Source organism: Photinus pyralis, unplaced genomic scaffold (assembly GCF_008802855.1).
Source record: "Photinus pyralis isolate 1611_PpyrPB1 unplaced genomic scaffold, Ppyr1.3 Ppyr1.4_LG6, whole genome shotgun sequence".
Taxonomy (NCBI): domain Eukaryota; kingdom Metazoa; phylum Arthropoda; class Insecta; order Coleoptera; family Lampyridae; genus Photinus; species Photinus pyralis.
The window spans coordinates 31,094,548-31,116,875 of record NW_022170663.1 but is presented as its reverse complement, the minus strand read 5'-3'; the positions used below and the strand labels follow the sequence as shown (position 1 = coordinate 31,116,875).

The 22,328-nt window shown below is 36.3% G+C and overlaps 1 protein-coding gene across 1 annotated transcript in view; it reads right to left on the bottom strand.

The window, feature by feature from the left end:
* Positions 1 to 3,634: 3,634 nt before the first annotated feature.
* LOC116174694 (protein scabrous) overlaps positions 3,635 to 22,328 on the bottom strand; it is a 41,204-nt gene continuing 22,510 nt past the window's right edge. The window contains exons 3-4 of the mRNA XM_031492652.1: positions 5,512 to 6,255; positions 3,635 to 4,697 (exon numbers count right to left, since the gene is read on the bottom strand). Coding sequence (XP_031348512.1) covers positions 3,996 to 4,697; positions 5,512 to 6,255 — 1,446 coding nt within the window. The 3' untranslated portion in view covers positions 3,635 to 3,995. The remainder of the gene's footprint in view (positions 4,698 to 5,511; positions 6,256 to 22,328) is intronic.

Below are 22,328 nucleotides of genomic sequence, written 5' to 3'. Positions count from 1 at the left end.
GTACAGTCTCTTGTAAAAGTAATGTCCCTCGGATTCCTACCACTGTAGCATAGGCAACCAACATCCCAGCCGACTAGTCCAAGTTGGATTTGCGGGTGTGGGAGGTAGGTAGGTATCTAATGTGGTTCGTTTTCAGCAGGTATTCCCACTTTGCCAAACTAAAAATAAGTTAGTAGAATGAAAATGAATGGCATCGATTTATTAGCTCAAAAGATCTGCGCTGCTTTAACCTATCCTTGGTTTAATACAATAGAAATTTTTACATTTCTTTCAATTGGTTTGGTGCGTTTTAAATTTGGAAATAGTTTAGCTAAAATAATGACCTTTTACTTTTAATTTTTTCGAGTAGATTTTCTTCTAACAAAATAAATGTGATGATTTTGTCGTTTTATACTGACATTGAAATTGAAGTCTCATTATTAATTACTCAGGCCTCCTAATGGAATGCGATTATCTGCACTGGAAGCGCAACAATGCCGTTCCTTTTGTAACTACCACCTCCCACTCCATTCAAACCCCGGGATGGCATCCGCGGAAAAATTCAGCTGTTTTATTTTTCCCTAATTTCTAATCATTTCACCTGCATGAAAAAGCCGGTTTAACTGAAAACTAATTTTTTTGTCAAAAAATATTATACCTATAACCTGGACTAAATATCCTTATAATACGCCTACCTACTCAAAAATATGCAACGTAAACGCTCTCCTAAACTAAATTCGATATTAAATCAACCACGACCAAGTATCACAAATGCATATCATTTAATTTCTGATGCTAGTTACAAAAGAAAGGTATTGTTGCACAGTGCACTTGTAGGGCAATTAATCGCATTCCATGAGGAGACCTACTCGCAAGTAATTATTAATGACACTGGAATTTCAATGTCATTAAAGAACAAGAAACCTTTATTTCGTTAGAAGAAAACCTACTCAAAAAATTAAAGTGAAAAGCCATTATTTTGTCTTAATAGTCTCTAGCTAAACTATTTGCAAATTTAAAACGCACCAAACCAATTGTAAGAAATGTAAAAATGTTTACTGCACCAAGCCAAGGATATGCAGCGCAGATCCTTTGAGCTAATAAATCGATGGCATTCACTTTTATTCTACTAACTAGTATTTAGTTTGGCTAAATGGGAATATCTGCTGAAAATGAACCGCATTAGATACCTACCTCGCACACCCGCAAATCCAACTTGGACTAGGCGGCTGGGATGTTGGTTGCCTATGCTACAGTGGTAGGTATCCGAGGGACATTACTTTTACAAGAGACTGTACGTACACTTGAATAAAACAAATTATTCAGCTCAGTTTTGTCCACCAATAAAAACAAAATTTTTCGTCCATTTAGATTCCTAATAGGAGAATCAAGGATGTTGATGTTCATAATGGATGACTAGTCATTTGTTTGTCGCCTGGGCATATAAACAGGCTTTCCATATCTCATTGGAGTTACGTTTTCTGGCGTAAGTGCTCCATGCCAAAAGTCTCGTGGGGTCTGGTATAACTTCTACAGACCTTTGTTTGCCAAGTCCCTATATCGACTAATTCTCATTGGAATAAAATTTTCGGTGTAAGTGCTGTGGTAATGTACCGTTTCGGTTAGGCAACACCTCTCACAACTGAAAGAATCCCAGTATTGGAAAAATATGAAACGCTCCGTAGGTATATACAGCAACCATGAAATCTTCAACTTTGATCTGCGCAGATGCCGGGGAACAGGGATCTTACACAACGAAGCTTGGCAAGAGTTAAAGTCGGGTCTAGTGTTTATTTTTGTTGTTTTGTTTGAAAAATATTATACGATAGCAATGATTTTATTTAACTTTCTTGTACTAATTATTAATCATTGAATTTCATGCCATAATTTGTTATTATTTACATTGTGCATAAAACTGATAAAGAAGCGTGGCGTACTTCGAACTATTGTTTATGCACCGTTATCGGAATCATATGTTTGTTTGTAATACTATACTGCATGTAATTATGCTTTTATATTCCTTGCAGAGATTACCGCATGCAGTTCGATTATCAGCTGCATATATTTCTCTAATCTCATGTTTCTTCGCATGAGTCGTTTAATTATATTCCGCGAAGGGAGTAGGTACTCGATACAGTCGCATGGTTCGCCGTATATATTGCTTACTTACTCGTGGCCCGCTGAGGTGAATAAGTGATACGAAAAGGAGGGTTTTACTGCATTTGGCACTTGTACTTTCCGTGTTAAATTAATGGAAGTCGGTGCTTGGAATACAGCGCGATGCTTTTGATGTTTTTTATGTACATGCAATTTATTATTTTACGAGTTGTTTTTTTATCTCAATTGATCATATACGTTAATGTGTTTTGGTACTACACTGATTAATGTTTTCCACTTGTACCACATTTATGATATCTCGTGTGTTTTGTTTTTATGAATTTCTTTAATTGGTGCATTTAATTCGATAGCTGATTTCTATTGTCTAGTTTGCTATGTTTGATTTGTTTCTATTGCATTTTGTTGTCGTAGTTGATTTTGTATTTGTGTGGGTTATGCCAGGTTTTTTGTCCATGAAAGGTTTTCCTGCTATCGCCTTTTGCGTAATATATTTTATTTGTTCTTGTCTTTTCTTACGCACAAAATTCTGTGTTTCATTGAATACTCTTCCAGATTATGTGTCACGTCCCAACACATTAAAAGAACTGTCCTATACAAGTAGCTATCACACAACGTACAAGCTATTCCTACCATCCGGTCTTAGCCGACTGCTACCAAGATTAAAAAGTGCCGCGACACGTCCGTTGTTTCGACTTGAAAGTTAGGGCTTTGGTCGAAGTTTTTCCCCCAGAGTTGGCAACTGTAAGTACAGGGTAAGTCAAGATTGCAGTGCCGGCTGTGAGGGACCCTTACTATTATAGATGACTTGATCGTTAAGTATAAGCAGAGTCCCAGTACAGTTATAGACTAGAAACCAATTTCGAAAGAAAATTCAAAGAGCTGTAACTTTTGAACTAGTAGCAAAGAGTACTGGGACTCTTTGCTACTAGTTCAAAAGTTACAGCCCTTTGAATTTTCTTTCGAAATTGGTTTCTAGTCTATAACTTTTGATTGAGAAGTCTGATCGAAAAAGTACGAATTGTTTTGGATTCTATGCACCAAAATTAAAAAGAAAAAGTGTTTTCCCTAGAAATTTTGGTGGTGTCGATTTTTGGTAAAAAAAAGGAAGGTTATACACTGCCTTTTTCTGAAGCCCGAAAAAAAAAATTGTCTCAGATTGACCCGGAAAAAAAATTTTCTTATAGAACGTGGCCTGTAGAATCCATAATTTCAAACAGTTCCAAGATTGGGGTACTAGCAAAGAGTGCACTATGGGTACTCTTTGGTATAAGTAATTGTTTGATCTATTCAATATACCGCTGTGCCCGGACATTATAATAAAGGTCTTTAGCATGTATCAGTCCGGAAAGATAAATAGGCTTCTTGATTATCTCTTCTTTAATTTGGCGAGGTTGACTTTTCCTGATGCTTGGACATGAGGACTCGATTTTGGATGTGGAGTAAGTAGTTGCAACGATCGGTATATTACAAATATACAATTTACTTAACATTCTTTTATAATAATTACATTTTTTTTACAGTTAAAATGCTAATTAATCATTGGTATAAATTTAATGTTATTTACATACAAATATGTGCAAAACTAGTCTTCTATGACAAATAGTAGGTAATAAACAATAAATTATTAAACTATCTTAATGGTAATGACATAATAAATCTAACACATATATACATTTTGGTTCAGATTAAAAAAATGAGTGTGCACATTCCACTCACAATATGGCAGTCATAATTGTTAACACTAAACAATAAATACATTTTACATTACAAAAAAGAGGAAATGTGCATTTGAGGACTTACAACAAATAAGCAATAAATTGTGGCTACTCTACACTACTGAACTAGTTCATTCTTTGGTAATTACTGGCATTTCATTAACATTTAACAATCAACATCTCTCAACAAGTGTCCCTTCTTTTAACACGCATTTCACTCGTCGCAACGGCGATCCATTCGTTCCTCGAACTGTCGAACCACGTTAGGCCCAAATTATAACGACCGTTCAAGTTGGCATGCTGACAGTGGGAGAACCACCAGCCACCCTCGTAGTTACTGGCACAGTGCGTGTTGGATATGTCGCGGTCGTTATCAATCGTCGAAAATTCCATTTTATTTTGATAATCCAGCGCGTCGCTCGCGTTTCCCTTGTACCTATCGACACTCATTCTAAAACCACCACTAAAATCGGCAACCCTAAAGTCGTCGTAGGTCGCCTGCCAGTACTTTCCGTAAATGTCTTTCATATTAACCATCAGCTTCGTGCAATTATCTTTCGTTAAATAGTGAATGTTCCTGTTTCCCAGCCAGTGCTCGCCGGTAGCCGATCCGAAACCGTTCGAGTACTCGTTCCAGTTTCGGTTGAAGTCGACCGTTCCGTCGTAACGTTTCTGGATCACCGTCCATCCGTCCTGACAGCTCGCCATTATGGGCTCACCGTCACCCGGCGAGATTAGGTAAACGCCGTTTAGTCCGGATACCGCTCCACAGTCGTGTGGCAACTTGTTTATTATGCTCTTGTACTCTTTTTCGAACGATTTCAATTCTTGGACGAGGTGTATTGCCGATTTGGTGGCGTTAAGGTCGACGTTGGAAGATTCGGCCTGTAAGAAAAATGTGAATATAAGGAAAAGTAGCATTAAAATATCGGCTTCGCGTTTCAAAGTTGCTGGGGATTGGAGACCTTTATCATTAATTTGGACCAAGCGTCATGATTTTGCCATTGTTGGTCCAAATCTTTTACTTATATTTCCCACTACTTACTTTAAATAAGCATTATAGGTACCTACTTATTAGTTTTGATGTGACCATTTTTCTGTTGCTAAATTTGAACTCAAATACACAACGGCCCAGTGAGTTTGTTGAAATGAAGCTCTGAGTTGCAAATATATTGTAGTAGGTACCTAATAATGGATACGCCCTAATAAATTTTGTAATCTTGTTGCAGTGACAACGCGTGAATGTAAAACCACAAAGGATACTTGTAAAATTTAATAAAGTTGTCAGGATGTTAAATACTTTATATCATTTTGCATAAAATCCGTATACGAAGGCAACATTAATACAATTTAATTAATTCGCTTAAAAGAAACGAATTTGATGCAAATATATAACATCAAATATTTAATTTATATTCATACCGCATTTTGAAGATGAAAATTACCACAATACAACCGTCGCACTTTGTATTTCTCAATGTTTTTGATGAAATGTGAGGGAATAGTAGCAAATTTCCTTTTTAAATATATAGCGACGCGCTAAACTAGCTGGGGTAAATCAATATTTGTGACAAAGAAGAAAAAACTGTACCTACTTAACCGTGCAGTACATTTTAAATTGATTTTCAATATCAACGGGGAGTTTTAATTAAAACTCCTCATAAAAGGTATTTAATTGGAAAACGTTCGCAAATCTTACCTTTAATATGTGATCATGAAGTTTTGACGTTTGCACGCTCGACGACTTCTGCAAATTATTTAAATGTTTCCGTAATTCAACTAATTGCGTCTGTTCAAAATCCAATTTGTCTTTCAAGTTTGAGACACTAGAGCCGATCGCTTTAACGGATTTTCTCGTGTTGGCCTGGTCCTCTTTCAGTATCGCGCTCTCGCCGTTTCGTTCCGACATTTGAACCTCCAATTTCGATATTTCCTTTCGAAATTCTGGGAAGTTCTTGTCGACCTTGTTCTCCAAACTTTCGACGTTCTCCAACAGCTCGAGCATCGACATGTGTAGCTTGTCGAAGTTCAGAAACTGCCTGGTTAGGTTAAATATCGACTCGGAGTGAGATTTTTGGCCCAATTCGATTTTGGCGATACGCGTTTCGAAAGTTGGACGGTCGGGAACGGCGTTTTCGGTTATTTCGATAAGCTTGTGCATCTTGACATAATCGTCGATTTCATTGCCGGCGATGCGTTCGAGGATCGGCTGCTTTTGTTGCTGCAAAATTCGGACTTCCTCTTCGAGTTTGAGAATTCGCAGACGAAGATCTTCATTGGTGCGCTTTAGTTGTCTCGTATTCTTCTCCAAATCGACGACGTGTTTCTTGAGAAGTCGCTGATGTCGAGGAGAACGGGGAGTATCATCCAAAAGGAGCGGTATGGATTTGTTTTCGTTAATCTTCTTCCAGTTGTACGACCATTCCAATTGCGTAGCTTTCAGCTGAAACAAATAAGAAATTTAGCTTGAAGGAATTTATAACGAATTTCTGGTGAAATCCACTTTATATTCTATGTGAACGAAATGTGCGTACAGCGAGATTAATTTTAAAGATAGACAGGGAATTTGATTATAAAACACGTAAACCATTTAGCTTACATTTGCATTTTCGTTATATAGGTGCCGCTTGGTAGCGTGAAGGAGCATATGTGAGGAACTCCCTCTTAGGAGACCTTGGGGTTAATTACATATAAGGCAGGTAAAATAAACTACAGGCATTGATATCACGAAACTATCTCTACACATTTTTTTAACATTTAAGTCACCCACAGGTAAAACCCTTTTCCTAATTAACGTTTCTGACCTAATGTTTTTTAAATTAGTTTCTCAAAACTAACCCGCAATAGAAATTACTGAATCAAATATATTCGAAAATGCAAACAAAACCACCGGAAATGGATGTAGAAAACGTGTACTAAATCGATTTATCTATAGACGTATGAAAATGGTAATGTGTTTTCAACATGAATTTCATAATTCAATTACTTCTATGTTTACATTGAGGGATTGCATATTTTCAAACTCATTTAAATACCGAATGGAATATACGATTTGGCTGTTTAGTGATCGATTTTCAAATCGGAACAGATTTAACATATCTCCCCTAAAGTTTGCCACAATGCCCAGAAGCGAATGCGAAATAATTTGTAAACATATTTGCGGCGAAGTCTAATGTTTACTAAAATCCAATATTTAAGACCATATATGCATAGGTACAGGTTTAATGTAATTTTAATGTACCTACATTGATTTTAGTTTTGTTTATGATGCTACAACCTGTTTTTGTATACATATTCAAAATGGTTAATATTATATAGTAGAAAATTGGAAATTGATTTAATTGCTAGAGTTAGAGTTGTGTATCAACTGCCGTTACCGTAAATAAAAGTTTGCAACCGTTCCCATCGAGATATATCAATGATCTGTGTTGTAGCCGAAAGTCCTTGTTATTTATTAGAAGTTTGAGTTTCCTATGGTAATTTTAAATGAGCATTAAAACTGCAGTATCAGTTGATAAGGGACCTTTAAGCCTGACCTGAGAAATTTCAAGAGACAATGAGTGTAAATTAGAATTATGAATTTAGAAATATTATTCGGCAAATAAAGTAGGTGCAATTAGCGGTAGCGCCAGTAGGTAATCTAATGAGTGCAATAAACAGCATCAGATTAAGTCGGGGGGTCTCAAAAGAAGCGCTCTTAATATTTTGAATTTGAACACCAATTACAGATTTTTAGAACGTCCACAGGCCGCCCAATTAATTAAAGACGTTTTCATTTTTGGACGTTCTTATCCGAATATACTGTGCTGGTTGGGGAAATCGGCGTTCCCTCCATTGCATGGCCGAATTTGATAAAAAATAAAGCCGTTGTTTAAAGGTGATCTTTTGCCTTTGGTGTTTTGCTAGTTACATTTGTATGTACCGTAAATTTATTTTGCATTCATACCGTTTAATTTTTCCTTTTACAACCGCACCGTATCTATAGCTTTTGCTTTATCTTGCATAGTAGTTTCTACCGTTTCGTTTAGCAATGTAAGTTTTTTTTCTACTTTATGTTCCATTAATTATAATGGAGAATATTGTTTCGCTTTCCTACATTTGATTTTCCGTAGACACCGCTAATTAATTTGAATTTCGTTGCTTTCATTGAGTTTGCGTAATTTTGTTTTAGTTTGCAGCCTCTACAGCCTACGCCTGCTCCTCTTGCAAGCATCAATAAATATAAACAACTTACTCATATCACCTTTTGGAACTGAAACCATTTTTCAGGGTTAATTTATAGTAGGTTCATTTAATGAATTTCTTTATATTGGTTTGTTTCCAAGATGCAAGCTAGAGGTGCTCTCTGCTAAATACGAGCCTCGAAAATGTGGTACTAAATACAGTGAGTGTATGAAGACAGTGTGGCCACAGTTGATTCCAGCAAGGTGACTTCATCCAGATTAATTTCTAGCAAATAGCAATCCATCGTACTTGGTTAAAACATGGCGGATTTCCCAACTAGCAATATAAAATTACACCAATGTATGGTCACACCGTCTCTATAGAGTCACTGTTGTACTAAATACTGTGTAATTGAAGATGAGGGTCGTTTAGAAGGAAATGAGAGTTTGATGCTTTTGTGCATGCGCGATTCTCCCCAAAAGCTTTTCAGCTCTTCCTTTTATGTCTAGGAAAATGTGTACCAAATTTGTTTTAAATTATTTTGTTGTTGTGCTTGATATGCCATGTAATTCGGTACATTTGTGTGAAGTTTGTAGACGTTTACTGTTTCTTATATTTATTTATATTGTTTGTAAGCATATTTTACAGTCAATTAAATATTATTATCTATTATTATTATTATTATCAGGGTAAGATTTGTATAAAAGATAATTTCTAAAAAATTGTACCTACGGAAAGACGGGATCTACTACAGCTCTAGAAGAATCCATACCGTCGACTTCAGGTGAGAGGCGAAAAATTAGACGGTTAAACGTATCAATTACGTATAGGTACCCGCGAAGGTTTTTGATTTAGTCAAACACTATCCGAAATTCCTAGGGGAACGGGAACGGAAAAATAACAGGATTTTATGTTTTAAAGTTGAAAAGAGACTTGACATTTAGAACATATGTTTCTTTGAAGGCGTTAAGGTGCACTCCGAAAGCGAGAACGGGGAAAAATGACATTTCCTAATGTCGGTACGAAGTTCGCCGGGACTGCTACTTTTTAATAAAATATGATCAATTGATCTCGATCTCATTTACAGAATGGCAGATTACACAATTGGATTAAACATTACACCCTAAGCACCAAAAAGACCATAAGTTCGATTTCCTTTCCAAACAGATTGGGTACACCAGAATGTTTGGTACACGACGGTGGAACCAGAGGTATTTGTCTCCATAAAAATACATGTTGCAGATATGACGTCAAAGAGAAAAGAAAATTGTGGCTATTTAATTGAAGCATATTACCCACTAAGACCGAATACGGGCAGTTATGTCTAAAGTGAGTTACAATATTTAATGGTAGTGGATCTGTTGCCGTAAGTTCATTTTACATATCGTACCAATTTGTTTATGGGCATGAATGATCTGCTGAACGGATGAAATGATACCTTTGATCATCCAATACAGTAGAGAACGCCACAGGATTTGATTAAATTACAAAATAATTTACGATTCAGATACGAATTTCGAACAAGTTCGACACACTTACCGTAAGAAAAAGAGGTATGACGGCAAATCCGATAAGACCCTGTATACAGCTACTGCGAAAATGCCTTCGACTTCCATCGTTCTGCGCAGTTGCCGGAATAGGAATTCTCTTGGGGCCGAAGTTTGATAGAAAGTGGGAGTGGGTTACTGTTTTTCGATTGCACGCCTATGGGTGCATTAACGTTTTTATTTTGTTTTTTTAAGGTGCTGTTTTGTTTATCGCCACTTAGAAATAAATCATTGTTTGTATTATTAAGTATTTATTTGTGTATTCATAAGAGAGAAGAATACCTAGTATCTATTGCTCTATACAATTCAATTAACTGTTTATACCGTGGAGGAAGTACCTATCTAATTAGCCGTAGATGCTTGTAGTACTAAATTGATGCATCTTGCTCGTCATTTTGTATTTATTATGTCACTGTCTTGATTTGTTGATATTTCATTGTACCTGTTAACATGTAAGATTTTGTGTTTCTTTTTTTCGCATGTTGTTTCCTTAGTTTTAGTTGATTTATTTCTTATATCTATATATACATATACTAGGTTTTGTTTTGCTGGTCCTTTTTTCGTGGCTAGAATCCAAGACTGATAAGAAGTTATACTCGTATTGTAAGTTGCATAAAAAATCTAAACTGGAGAAACAAAATTCGGGTTCAAATAATCCAAGGAAGTGCTTTATACAAAATTCTTAGCAAGTACTGTAGTACTGTTAGGTCAATCGTCTTTCGGAATAATCGATCTAAATCGGAAGAAACACCAGATCTTCTTGAACCACATCACCTAGCACCTACGTGTAAAAAGAAAATTTGCAATTTCTACCTCGAACAGCTTGACGAGTTTAAAAAAACTGGTAATGGTAACACCTGGCGAGGAACGTTTCTGTAGGAATTTGGCGGACACCACTCGCATATTATTATTATATAATTCCTGTTAATGTCGAAAAAAAACCTATTTATTATTTATGTATACAAATGATCTAAAACTTCAGTCGACGCGAAATGGCAGAAACTTTTACGTAAAGTTAGCGTCGGTCCGCCTCTTGAGAGAACCAAGTAACTTTTATCAATAAGTTTAACGAAAAAAAATGCGAGCGGAAAAAAATTGTTTATTAGTGCGCATTTGCCGAGCTTTGTTATACAATCATGGCTTAACTGAGTTTATAATTTAAATTAGAGCCGAGATGAGTTAGGAACACAGTCAACGAGACGGCACGTCTTGAATTTAAATTAAATATAAAATTTATAACTCTGCCCCAAATTTAAAAATAATTTTTTTTTCGTCAGCTGCCCCGCGAGTTCGGCCTTTTTTTATGATTGTAATACGAATCGATCTCGGGTCTAGATTAAGAAAGGTATGGGGTGCCGCGATTGGTTAATGCGGGCAGGTGAGGACTTGGACACACGTGAAGGAGTCCAGAAGCACCTGCCGGTTGCACCGGTCACCGTGACACACAATAATCGAGTTCTTGAATAAAAATTTTTGTAATCGAAATTCTGATGAAATTTCGTTTTCCGTCACACGCCCAGTGGGCACTTTCTTCCTTTGTGGCTCGAAGAACAAAAGGATTTCTAATCTGATTCAGGATTCATAGAATGTAAGTTTAGGTGGCATAACAATGAAAAGTGGAAGTTTTTCGCTTCACTGCCTCCCTTACGAAATTTTTGAGTGTCCATTTGTCGATTATTTAAATCGTCTCGATCTGCTGATTTCGACGTAGACCGGGAACGCTTTTATTCGCGCGATTATCTTCCATCGCAATTTGAAAGATTATTTTCGTGATTTCGAGCAAGACTGAATAAATACATAATCATCTCGCCTGTAAGACGCGTTAATTATTAACGAAGAAACTAGCGGTCGTGGTTGTACTAGTTTATACAAAAATGGGGATGGTCTGCATATTTAGGGAGTTAAAACCGTCCTTCGGCGTGCTTTTACAGAGCGATGATTAATTAAATAAATCTTAACCGTTACCTTCAAAACTGTACAGCTGTCGTAGAAATCGAACAGGTTTCAAACATACCTGAAATCATTAATTATTTCCAACGCTTTATTATTATCTGCAGCTAATTATCCCATTCGACGATGATTCTGACGAAATCTTTCGTTAGGGAAAAACTGAATTACGAGCGTATAGGATGGTTCAAATTCGTGGATCACCCTTGAGATCTCCGTAACGGTGAGAGATACCGTGTTGGTCAAATGAGGACCATTTTTCTGACTAAAAAACGCATTTAAAATTTTTGAAAATTAGTCATTAAACCCTCCCTTTTAACCTACCGACACTGTATCTCTCTCCCCGGAAATCCCAATGGTGAGCCCCGAATTTGAACCACCCAGTACATACAATAAATTCGAAAAAAATACAGAGTGTACTAAAAAACGGTACTTAATTTTAAACAGTTATAATTGGGGAATAATTGGGATAAACCAGAACGAATGAAGACAAATAAGGAAAAAAGTCTGACAAATATATTTTACGAAACTGAGAGCTAGTAACTACTATAAAGCAAATGCTACTACTACCAATATCGTTGATGAGATCGTTGATAAGATGTTAAAATCAACATTTAAAAAAAGGACAAACCGATGGTACCTACAATAAGACAAGGTATGCCTTTCTTATGCAAAGAAGTATTGTGCGGTTCATAGTAGATTTTATGACAATTGTTATGACAGCTTTTTGAAAAAAGTAATTGACTTCTTCTGTGTGCTGGGAAGTATTCCATACCCCCAGACCCCCCAGTTGCACTTTCCTCACAAATTGTTTACCCCTCAGGAGTTTCATAACTCATAAGTCATAATAGCGCTTGGAAAAATTATCAGATCCTTCTTCTGCAAAGAAGTGTTGCGTGGAACATGGCACCGGGGGTCTGCGAAGTATGGAATACCCCCCAGCAAAGAGAGATTGAATGACAACCGTCGTAACAGTTTTTTGGGAAAAAGGAATTGATTCCTGTTACGTACTGCGGGGTACTCTATACACCCCCGACCCCCAGGTTACACTTTCTCTTACAAAACGTTTATCCCTCAGGAGTTTCATAATAGTTTTGCGTGGAACATAGCACCGGGGGGTCGGAAATACCCCCCCCCCCAAGCCAGCAAAGGGAGATTTGATGATAATTGTCTAGATAGTTTTCGAGAAAAAGTAATTGATTCCTTCTGTGTGCTGGGGAGTATTCCATACCACCCAGACCCTCTGGTTACACTTTTCCTCACAAAACGTTTACCTCTCAGGAATCTCACAGGTAATAGTTTTTGGGAAAATTATCAGATCCTCTTATGCAAAGAAATATTGCGCAGTACATAGTACCGGGAGTCTGGGAGGTATGGAATGAGTGGTAGAGCCCGGTTATCCCAATGACGTCACGAGCACATGTGCATAGGTATGTTGCTATCGAGTCGCCTTTGGAAGTTCAAATTAAATACGATTACACATGTAAACAAAAATTCCAAATGTGACTCGACAGCAACTCATTTCTGATCGCATAGTACCATGGGATTATTGCAGGTCTGACTTTTAATAAGCTAGAAAGAAACACAATAAGTATTATGTAAGTGTGAAGTGAGATAGAATACAAAACAAACTAAAAACGCTGTAGCCAGACATGCGTCTTTTGAGTAGACCATTACCAATGACACATTTACGGCCGGTATTATAAAGCATAGTTAACTACGTTGTCAGGCTAACAATATTGGATGTTTTTTCATGGAATAAAATCATTCTTTAAAAAAACATCCAATCACATGCCTTAATAACATTGTTAGCCTGACAACATAGTTAATTATGCTTTATAATACCCGCCGCTATTTGCTACTGCCAATGTTAACATTAGTAAAGTTGTGTCTCTCTCACACTCATATTAATGCGTATTGGGTTTCTTGCTTGCTTATTATAAATCATAATACCTGCAATATTTTCCATGCCTGTACATATCTTGCGAATTTTCACGCAAAGAAATGCGGTTTTCAATAATACAACGATATCCAAATAAAATCGGGAGGATTCATCACTCATCAGCGAGGGTCATAAAAGATCTTAACGAAAGGAATGGTTCCTCTCTCCCTCCCCAATATCATAATTCAAATAGTGTACCGTGGTTCATATAAAATGCTCGCCAGGAAACCATGCCAGTCACAGAACACCTATGATGCCGAGTCTACCATCGTATGGTTTACTATGACAAACGTATGATTGTAGACCGGCATCAAGCGCTCTGTGACCGCCATTCTCTTCTGGCGAGCCTAAAGAACAAAGTGTCGTAAAAGAGTACTTACACAGGGAAAATGGTTGATCAAGACCAGATGATAGAGTTAGAACTTTTAATGCGAATATCACAAGAAGGGGGAGAGGTATAAATAGATGCAATCAAAACAGTACGAATATCTCGAGAACGGAGACTGAGAGGAGTGTACTCACTCAAGAGAAATCTGCCAAAGAGACATAGCCCCACCCAAAATAATCAGTATAGCTGCGTCGGTGATGTCTATGAAATTTGTCCGAACCAAATAGCATGGTATCTCACACAAAGTCTTGGTTATTTTAATGGGGGAGGTTAGAAATGGTTTAAAAAAGAGACTTTTCCTCGTTAGTTATTCAGAAATTACGTGTAAGGAATTTCCACTCTATAAAATTTATCGATCCTTCATCCAGTTTTTGTTTTATTTTATTATGTATTATTATGGGAAGAATAAAATAGATTCCGGTTCGAATTTTGGAAAGATACTCCAAAGGTAAGTTCGATGATTTCCGACCTGAAGAAAGTGCTGAGCTCGCACGCGAAATGGGCAGTGGTTACGTCAGTGGCGTGACACCGAATTGAAATTAATTATCTTGTATCTGCGTTTTTTGTTCCAATATATTTATTTATTTATTTATTTATTTATTATCCCTCTCTTGTTCTGGGCCCTCGACAGGCTTGCGCCCAATTACAGAGTGACCCGCTTAATGCTTTTTAGAGGTGCCTCTGTCTTAAGTTGTTCTATACCACTCCGGTATTTACCTTACGAATTAGGAAAACTGCAGGAAAACCTAATTCGGAGTAGCCGGCAGAATGCTCGAAACTGGTCTAAAGTAATTTCCATCTCTGCTACAGATGAAAAATTCACCTCAACGTTCGAACACCCGACCTCCGGATTTATAACTCAACGCTCTACCATTGAGCCCCAATGTAAAATATTATGGAAAACAAAGTATGGAGTCTAAAATAGCAAAAAAAAAACAAATTCTGTAACTTTTATAGTCATATATGATTTCCATTTTATTTATGAATAGGTCGTAAAGTAGCATCCGGCTGGTTCTGAATGATGCGAATTGCATTTTGATTTAGATACGGAGTATTTCCATTTAATTTTGTTACAAATTTTCACTCTCAAAGCGTACTGTAAATGAAGTGAAGCGAAATTGTTGGTCTAATAATGTAAGTAGGTAGGTAGGTAATTAAGCTCTAAATGCAACTATAGAGTCGAATGCAATTAATTTCTGCATGGTCCAATTTCTCCTTATTGGGCGAAATGTTTGTTATTTGTATAGAACAGCTCAAATGCAAACTACAAAGGAAACTTGCGAGCACCAAAGAACAAATTAGGGTGATTCTTTAGAAAGGAAACTTGTCGACTAACCACTGGGATTCGTTACAACTAGGTAGCTAACATCATTTATTTGCACGCGCAAAAATTAATTGAAACAAGTATAGTACAAAGAATCTTAAAAAATTAGTGAATATTGTACCACTGTCCACTATCATTACTTGATCTATACGGCGCTTATTGAACTATAGCTAATTGGCTTCATGGAACGAGAGGGTTGGTACCTATCGGAGGGGTTTAATTATACCAAAGAGTCTTAAACAAAAGAGTATACTTTAAACATAACATGTGCGATATTTATTTTATGCGCACGATATGAAATTAAAAACATAATTTGACAATTTTGTTTGCCCTCTTAACGCTTGTGACGATAATCGTAAAAGCGAGGCCGTAATTAACAACGGATTAGTTCACAAATTTCGAAAATTGCTTTTTTTAAGACGAACAGAGAAAGTTCCCAAATTTTAATTAAAACCTTATAAAACTTGAATGTAATTTAAATGTTAACGTAGAGCTGTTGTAAAAAACGCGAACAAATACCAAAACAAAACTTTGGGAACACGAATTTGATACGACATCCCCCTAAGATGAGGAGCTATTTAAATCGTTTTTGGGGACACATCTTGATTGCACATCATAAGTTTGCGAGTCTGCGTTCGATCAATTAGCAGTAGAGGCATGTCTGGAAGTTATTTATTTAAATGTACTGCCAACAGGTGCAGAGAATTCGAAAGCTTCACGTCGTCGTCGTCTCAAAAGTTATGGAGTGTACGAGGAAACTCCAATTTAACGTAATTGAGTTGAAGTGGGATACGAAAAAATGCAATAATTCTGTTAATGAATGCACTTTCATGTACCGCTACATAAACGTACCAAGAATGCAACCTGCTTTTTCTCTACCCAAATTTATTCAAAATGACAAGCAGCATTCCTCGGTAGGTGCGTACAAACGAAGTGGACGACTTAATGATTGTTTTTAGTGAATACGAACGGAATTGCTTTTGTTACGGGAACGAAAACACGAACACAATTGACGCTGCCGCATAATAAATTCTTAAATTAATTCTTAAGGACTAGAAGACGCGATTTCGGGAGATAAAGGCCATTTCGCCTGTATTTGAAGAGGAAGTCGTAATTCCACCGATGAAAGTTTTCCATTGTTATGGACGGACAACAGTTTGAACAAATTTGATATTATTTACACCGTCATTGAAACTGACAGAGAATTATCGCGCTCCATTAAGTGGAAACGCGAACTCGTGTATAAATTTCTCCCAGTCCGAGTCGCAATCGTCCATTAACTAAATCAAAAAAATCGGAGTTTGGTAAATTAAGCAAAAAAAAAACTAAGCGACGCGTGTTTACAGCAAGAATTATGTTAGCCCATTTCGGAAATATTGGTATACCTCAGTTCGTGCCAGTTTGATATATAGGGCAGCCTTCAGTGAGTACCTACACAATTTTTATATGCAAATTGCATTATAATGCATACCTATGCATGTAACTGTCATTTAACAATAGAGTTGGCTTGTTTCATTATAATTGTGTTATAATTTAGCACTCAACTTGTGAGTGTTATTTGCATAATTTGTTGAAATTTAGTGAGTAGATCAAAAGCCAATTCTGCATTATCATCTTACAGATCACAAATTTCCTGTGCCTTTGAATAAAATTTGTTATTAAATTATATATTAATTAATCCTTACACATAACTTACATTCCTTCTAAGTACCATGCACGCCTTTTTTAATATAACATGGAAACATTCGCTCTCAACTACAACCTTTCTTTTTACATAAAACTAAAAACGTTAGAAGAATAGACCAGAATACCTTAAAAGATGAAGGGCGCGTTTATTTGTCCTGAATAAAAAACTAAAGGCCAAAACCGTCCCCGGCGTAAATATCGAAGTTTACCACAAATTCTTTTATTAGGTAGTCATACAATAAATTTAAAAAAATGTTCCAAAACCCACTCGTGGGTATTGCCGCGTAACACAAAGTATTGAAACGATGCGTTGCCATCGAAAGCACACAAAATGTCGAATCTGCATATTGAAGCACGTCCACGTCCAGAGAAAGAGAGGAGTTAAATAAGTAAAATAAAGTTTCAAAGAAATATCTCCATAAATAAGAAAGTTGGCATTGCGCAGTCACTGCGCATGCCCACACATAATTTTTACCATGTGCGAAATGTTTGCCTTTACTAGAAGCAGCTGTGGTTCAAATTCCAAAGAAATATCCCCATACATAAGAAAGTTGGCAATTGTGCAGTTACGGCGCATGCACTGCGCAATGCCAACACATAATTTTTACTGTGTGTGAAATGTTTGCCTTTACTAGGAGAATCTGTGATTAAAATTGCAAAGAAATATCTACATAAATGCGAAAGTTGCCATTGCGCAGTCACTGCGCATGCCTCCACATAATTTTTACTATGTGCGAAATGTTTGCCTTTACTAGAAGCATCTGTGGTTCAAATTTCAAAGAAATATCTCTATAAATGAGAAAGTTGGCATTGCGCAGTCACTGCGCATGCCCACACATAATTTTTACCATATGCGAAATGTTTACTTTTACTAGAAGCGTCTGTGGTTAAAATTTCAAAGAAATATCTCCATAAATAAGAAATTTGGCATTGCGCAGTATGCCACACATCACTGCGCATGCCCACACATTATTTTTACTATGCGCGAAATGTTTGCCTTTACTAGAAGCGTCTGAGGTTAAAATTTCAAAGCAATATTTCCATAAATAAGAAAGTTGGCATTGCGCAGTCACTGCGCATGCCCACATAATTTTTACTATGCGCGAAATGTTTATCTTTACTAGAAGGGTCTGTGGTTAAAATTTGAGAGAAATATCCCTATAAATATGAAAGTTGGCATTGCGCAGTCTGCGCAAAATATGGAGTTAAATGAAACTGATCGAAATGGGCAAATATAGACCATAACAGCTATCAATTAGCGAAAACGCGAAGTCTCTAGGTGGCCCAGGGGCCGAGATCTCGATGGAACGGACGGACGGACGGACGGACGGACGGAAACACGAGCACATAAGTTTTACCTCAACTTCGTTGTGTTACGCTAAAAACGTCAATGTTGAAAATTGAAGATATAGTTTCCAGTTCAAATATTTGATCGGACAGGCCAGGCCACAATAGTCCGAATATATTGAACCCTGCAGAAATAAAGAAACTTTGTGTATATTGCTGTGATAATATTAGTTTATGTAATTTTTTGTTTTGAAGAAAAATTGGTCACGTTCTATTTAATTTGATAAAAGGTTAAAATTGTATGAAATTGACAGGTGTTTCTTCTCTGGCTTCAATAAAAAAAAATTAATAATATGTCGATTACGTTTAATAAAAGTGTTTCAAAGTACATGAAATTATGCATCTCATTAAAGGTGCACCTGTGTGGGAACGCAATAACGCGTTCTCATAAAAAGTGTTTGAAAAGAAAGGAGGACCTTTTACATCATTACAGATATTGAAATTATTCTGGTTGTTTTGAAGTTTATTCATTCTCATTCTCCATTCACCTTTTCAGAGTTTAAGTTGTGGGTGGAAAGTTTGTAAAAAATTTTGATAGGTGTTTGTCTTATACCGGTAACCAGTTTAGTCATCGATTCATTTTTTTAAAAAAACAAGCGCACTGTGATCGGATCGGATACCGTGAAAATCGTACAAGTGTTTAAGAAGTAAGTGACTTGTTTTTTATTTTTGTCTGTGGTGTTTAATTAGCATAAAATTTTTGGGTAGATTTAATTTAGGTAGTGTTGAGGAAAGCTACGGTTTCATTTTAAATTTATGGTGTTTGAAATTTTTTTTCAAATTTTGTCACGTGTGTTTACACACCCAGTAAATTTTGAGTTTCCTGTTAATATGGGTAAGCCAAATAAAAATTTGATTTTGGAAGTAAAGCAATTAAATTTTGTGTTAAAGTTGTAATTTTGTGGCCTTTTGAAGTCATCTTCAGTGAAGAATTAGCGAGGTGACAGTTTCAAGTAGTAGCTTTGAAATTCCGCGTGAGAGTTCCCTATACATTTTGGTTCTGCTGTGTGGGTCATCCACGTGATTACACAGCAATTGTGCCTGGAACGTTTGGAATTCATCAACTTTTTATTGTATTCTGAGCTAGGTATTTTTTCCAATTTTTAAATTTTTAGAGTTATGAATTTTTTGCGATTTTTTGAACATTTCAATCCTTAATTTTTCTAATTGTTTGAAGATTTCTCCGTTTTTGTCATATCAAACAAGTGTAATTTACCATAATTACAGAGCACCACAGCAACAAACGGAAGGAAAGTGTGCAAAATAGCTATATTTTCCCTTAAAACGAGATAAAGCTTTCCCTCACACTAAATACAGGTTGTTATCAATTTCCATACAATATACACTGTATAATATTTTATCGTTTTTTTTTAAATTCTGCTTCAACATTTAAATTTATACCATTTAAGTAATACCCTTTATGCCATTTCCTCTGTAAATCCATTTAATTTAGATGTAGTTGATTGAGTGTTATAGGTTTCATTTACCTTAGTTCTTTCTTTTGCCGCTAGAGGTCATCGAATGTACTTTTCGGTATTTTCTTAATACACAAGTCTGCACATCATTTAAAATGTGCACAGTATGATTATACACTGAACTACTTACCTGGCCCGGAAGAAGGCAAAATATCACGCATCCGCACTATTCATATTCTAATTGTAAAACCTCAAAGGATTTAAAATGTGCACACTGTAATTTCATTATATAGAAATGTTAGGCAACGTCAAATGTGCCCATATATTTGAAGTTCGCCGGGATAGGCGGCACGGTCTACTATTATCTAAGTATGTATATAAATCAAAGTACTTTTTGATAAATAAAAAAGCATGTTTGTGTCTCTTATGTCTGTCTAAACTAAACCGTTCATCCGATTCAGATGGACGTATGCCCGCAAAAGTTTTTGAGTTAGAAAACACTATGCGAAATTCCCACCGGAACGGGAAAAAACAGGATTTTATGTTTTGCAGTCAAAAAAAGAACGTAGGTGGTTTTTAAGATGTACTCCGGAAGAACTACCCGAAGTTACCACGGGAACGGGCTAAGAGAAAAAAGGGACTGCTTGTAATATATAATATAGGTATAATATATAATATATAATATATAATATATAATATATAATATATAATATATAATATATAATATATAATACACAGGGTGTTCCAAACATTCTTACAAACAACATATGGTTATGGTTACAACACCCTCCCGCTAGGTACCTTAGTCTTAATCGGTGTGTAATATATAATATATAATATACAGGGTGTTCCAAACTTTCTTACAAACAACATATGGTTATGGTTACAACACCCTCCCACTAGGTACCGAAGTCTCAATCGGTGTGTGGAAATGAAGCCTTGTCTGCACTGAATTCTTAAATAATAGGTAAGTAATTACGGTTTACTTGCATACTAACAAATAGTATAGATTTATGAATAGGTACCTACTAAAAAATAGTGTTTTGTGATATACCATTTATGGTCAATATTACGGAACGCAATTTTAGTAAGTGAATGTGTGTAAATCTGAGAGAGAATTGATTGACTATAGGCTAGAAGGGTATAAGAAAATGAAACCGAAACGCTTTCAGCTGCAATAATACGCATTTCCGAAATGGAATACCTATTACTTTTAATGCCCATAGATAATAAGATACTGAATAAAAGCGCCCAATGTGGCATATTCCGTACGCTATTTTGCAAAAAGGTTTCAACCCCAATTTATTTTAATGGTACCGGACGGAATACCTTTTATAAACACACTCACATACACAAAAGCTTAAGCGAGAAACTGAACGTTCCAAAAGAAATTAAGCACTTTTTTTTCATAACGTCTGTCGAGATAGGAGATCAACCCTATAACTAATTGCCCTTGTGCGGAACTCGAGAAATATTCATTAACATAGGCCGCGCGTTTCCTTCCAAAAAGCATGACGTGCGAGTACAATGATGTCAAAATTCCTCCGCATTTATAATTTAGTGAATGAATAAAACATAATTTTAATAGAACTATTATCGTATATAAAAATCAGCACGGCATAAAACGACAAGGATGAAATTTGAAACTAAATGAGGATAATTTTACGTGTAAAGCGTTATATCACATTGCAGCAAAGCGAAGGGCGTGGGAAATCGAGTAAAAATTTTGTTTTAAAATTCTTCTCCTTCACTTGCACGCGTTTGTAATTGTCATGTTGGAAAAGGAGGAAAGGTGATTACATGAAGGAAGGATAATTGTTTACAAGCCGATTTTTTCGAGTCTCACGAGCACATTACGGTTTTCCCATGAGCTTTTGACAGCGGCAAAGTTCCTATGAGAAAATGAAATAAATTACCCCCTCGTTTATATATCGGGCTTTTTAATTCGATAGTAGAGTCGTCCCAACCCACACGATTTTGTTTGTGGTTCTTTTTTTTGTTATCCACGGAATGTTACCAAAAAAATTTCTAACACAATTATTTTTATAAAGGAACGATTTCGATAAGCCCCTGCGCGTATGTGCGATGGGATCAAAAAAAGGTTTTCAGGTCGAGCCGCTCCGGAAATATTTGCTTTTGTAATTACGCATCCTGTTTCATGATGTATACTTTGCACAATATCATCATCGGCTTTCACTCAAACTCTCCTTTTCGGGTAAAAATTAATTACGTTCGTCATATGCGTGTTGTATTAAACCCTTTGTATGCATAACTAATCGCGTCCCATTAACAAACTGTTCGGTACGTTCAGCAACTGCTGATGCAGTTATGGGGGTATGCTCGCGTGCTACTGTCTAAAGAAGTTGATAATTTTATTAAGCAATTGCAGAAGTGTTTCCTCGCGTGTAATTTACAAAGGTAATTGCATCCAACTAGCCATAACGTTAAGGGTGCTGTTTTTTAGGCAACAATACTTATTAGAGCAAGTTGTTTTCGATAAAGGCCAGAATGACAGTATAACGAGACAAAGTGCGTTCGGCTTAATAGGGTTTTTAGTGTAGGTAACACAGGATATAGTCTGCGTACGAAGACCCTATTAAATGAAATATACAACATTAAACACAGTTTATGTTCTATAATTATGTGAACGCTGAACGCGTCCCTAGCATTATTTTCCCTCGTTATTTTTTCACAACCTCAGTTCCACTAATCGCGTAAATGAGATCCTCCGGACGACCAAAGTCAAAGTTTCCACG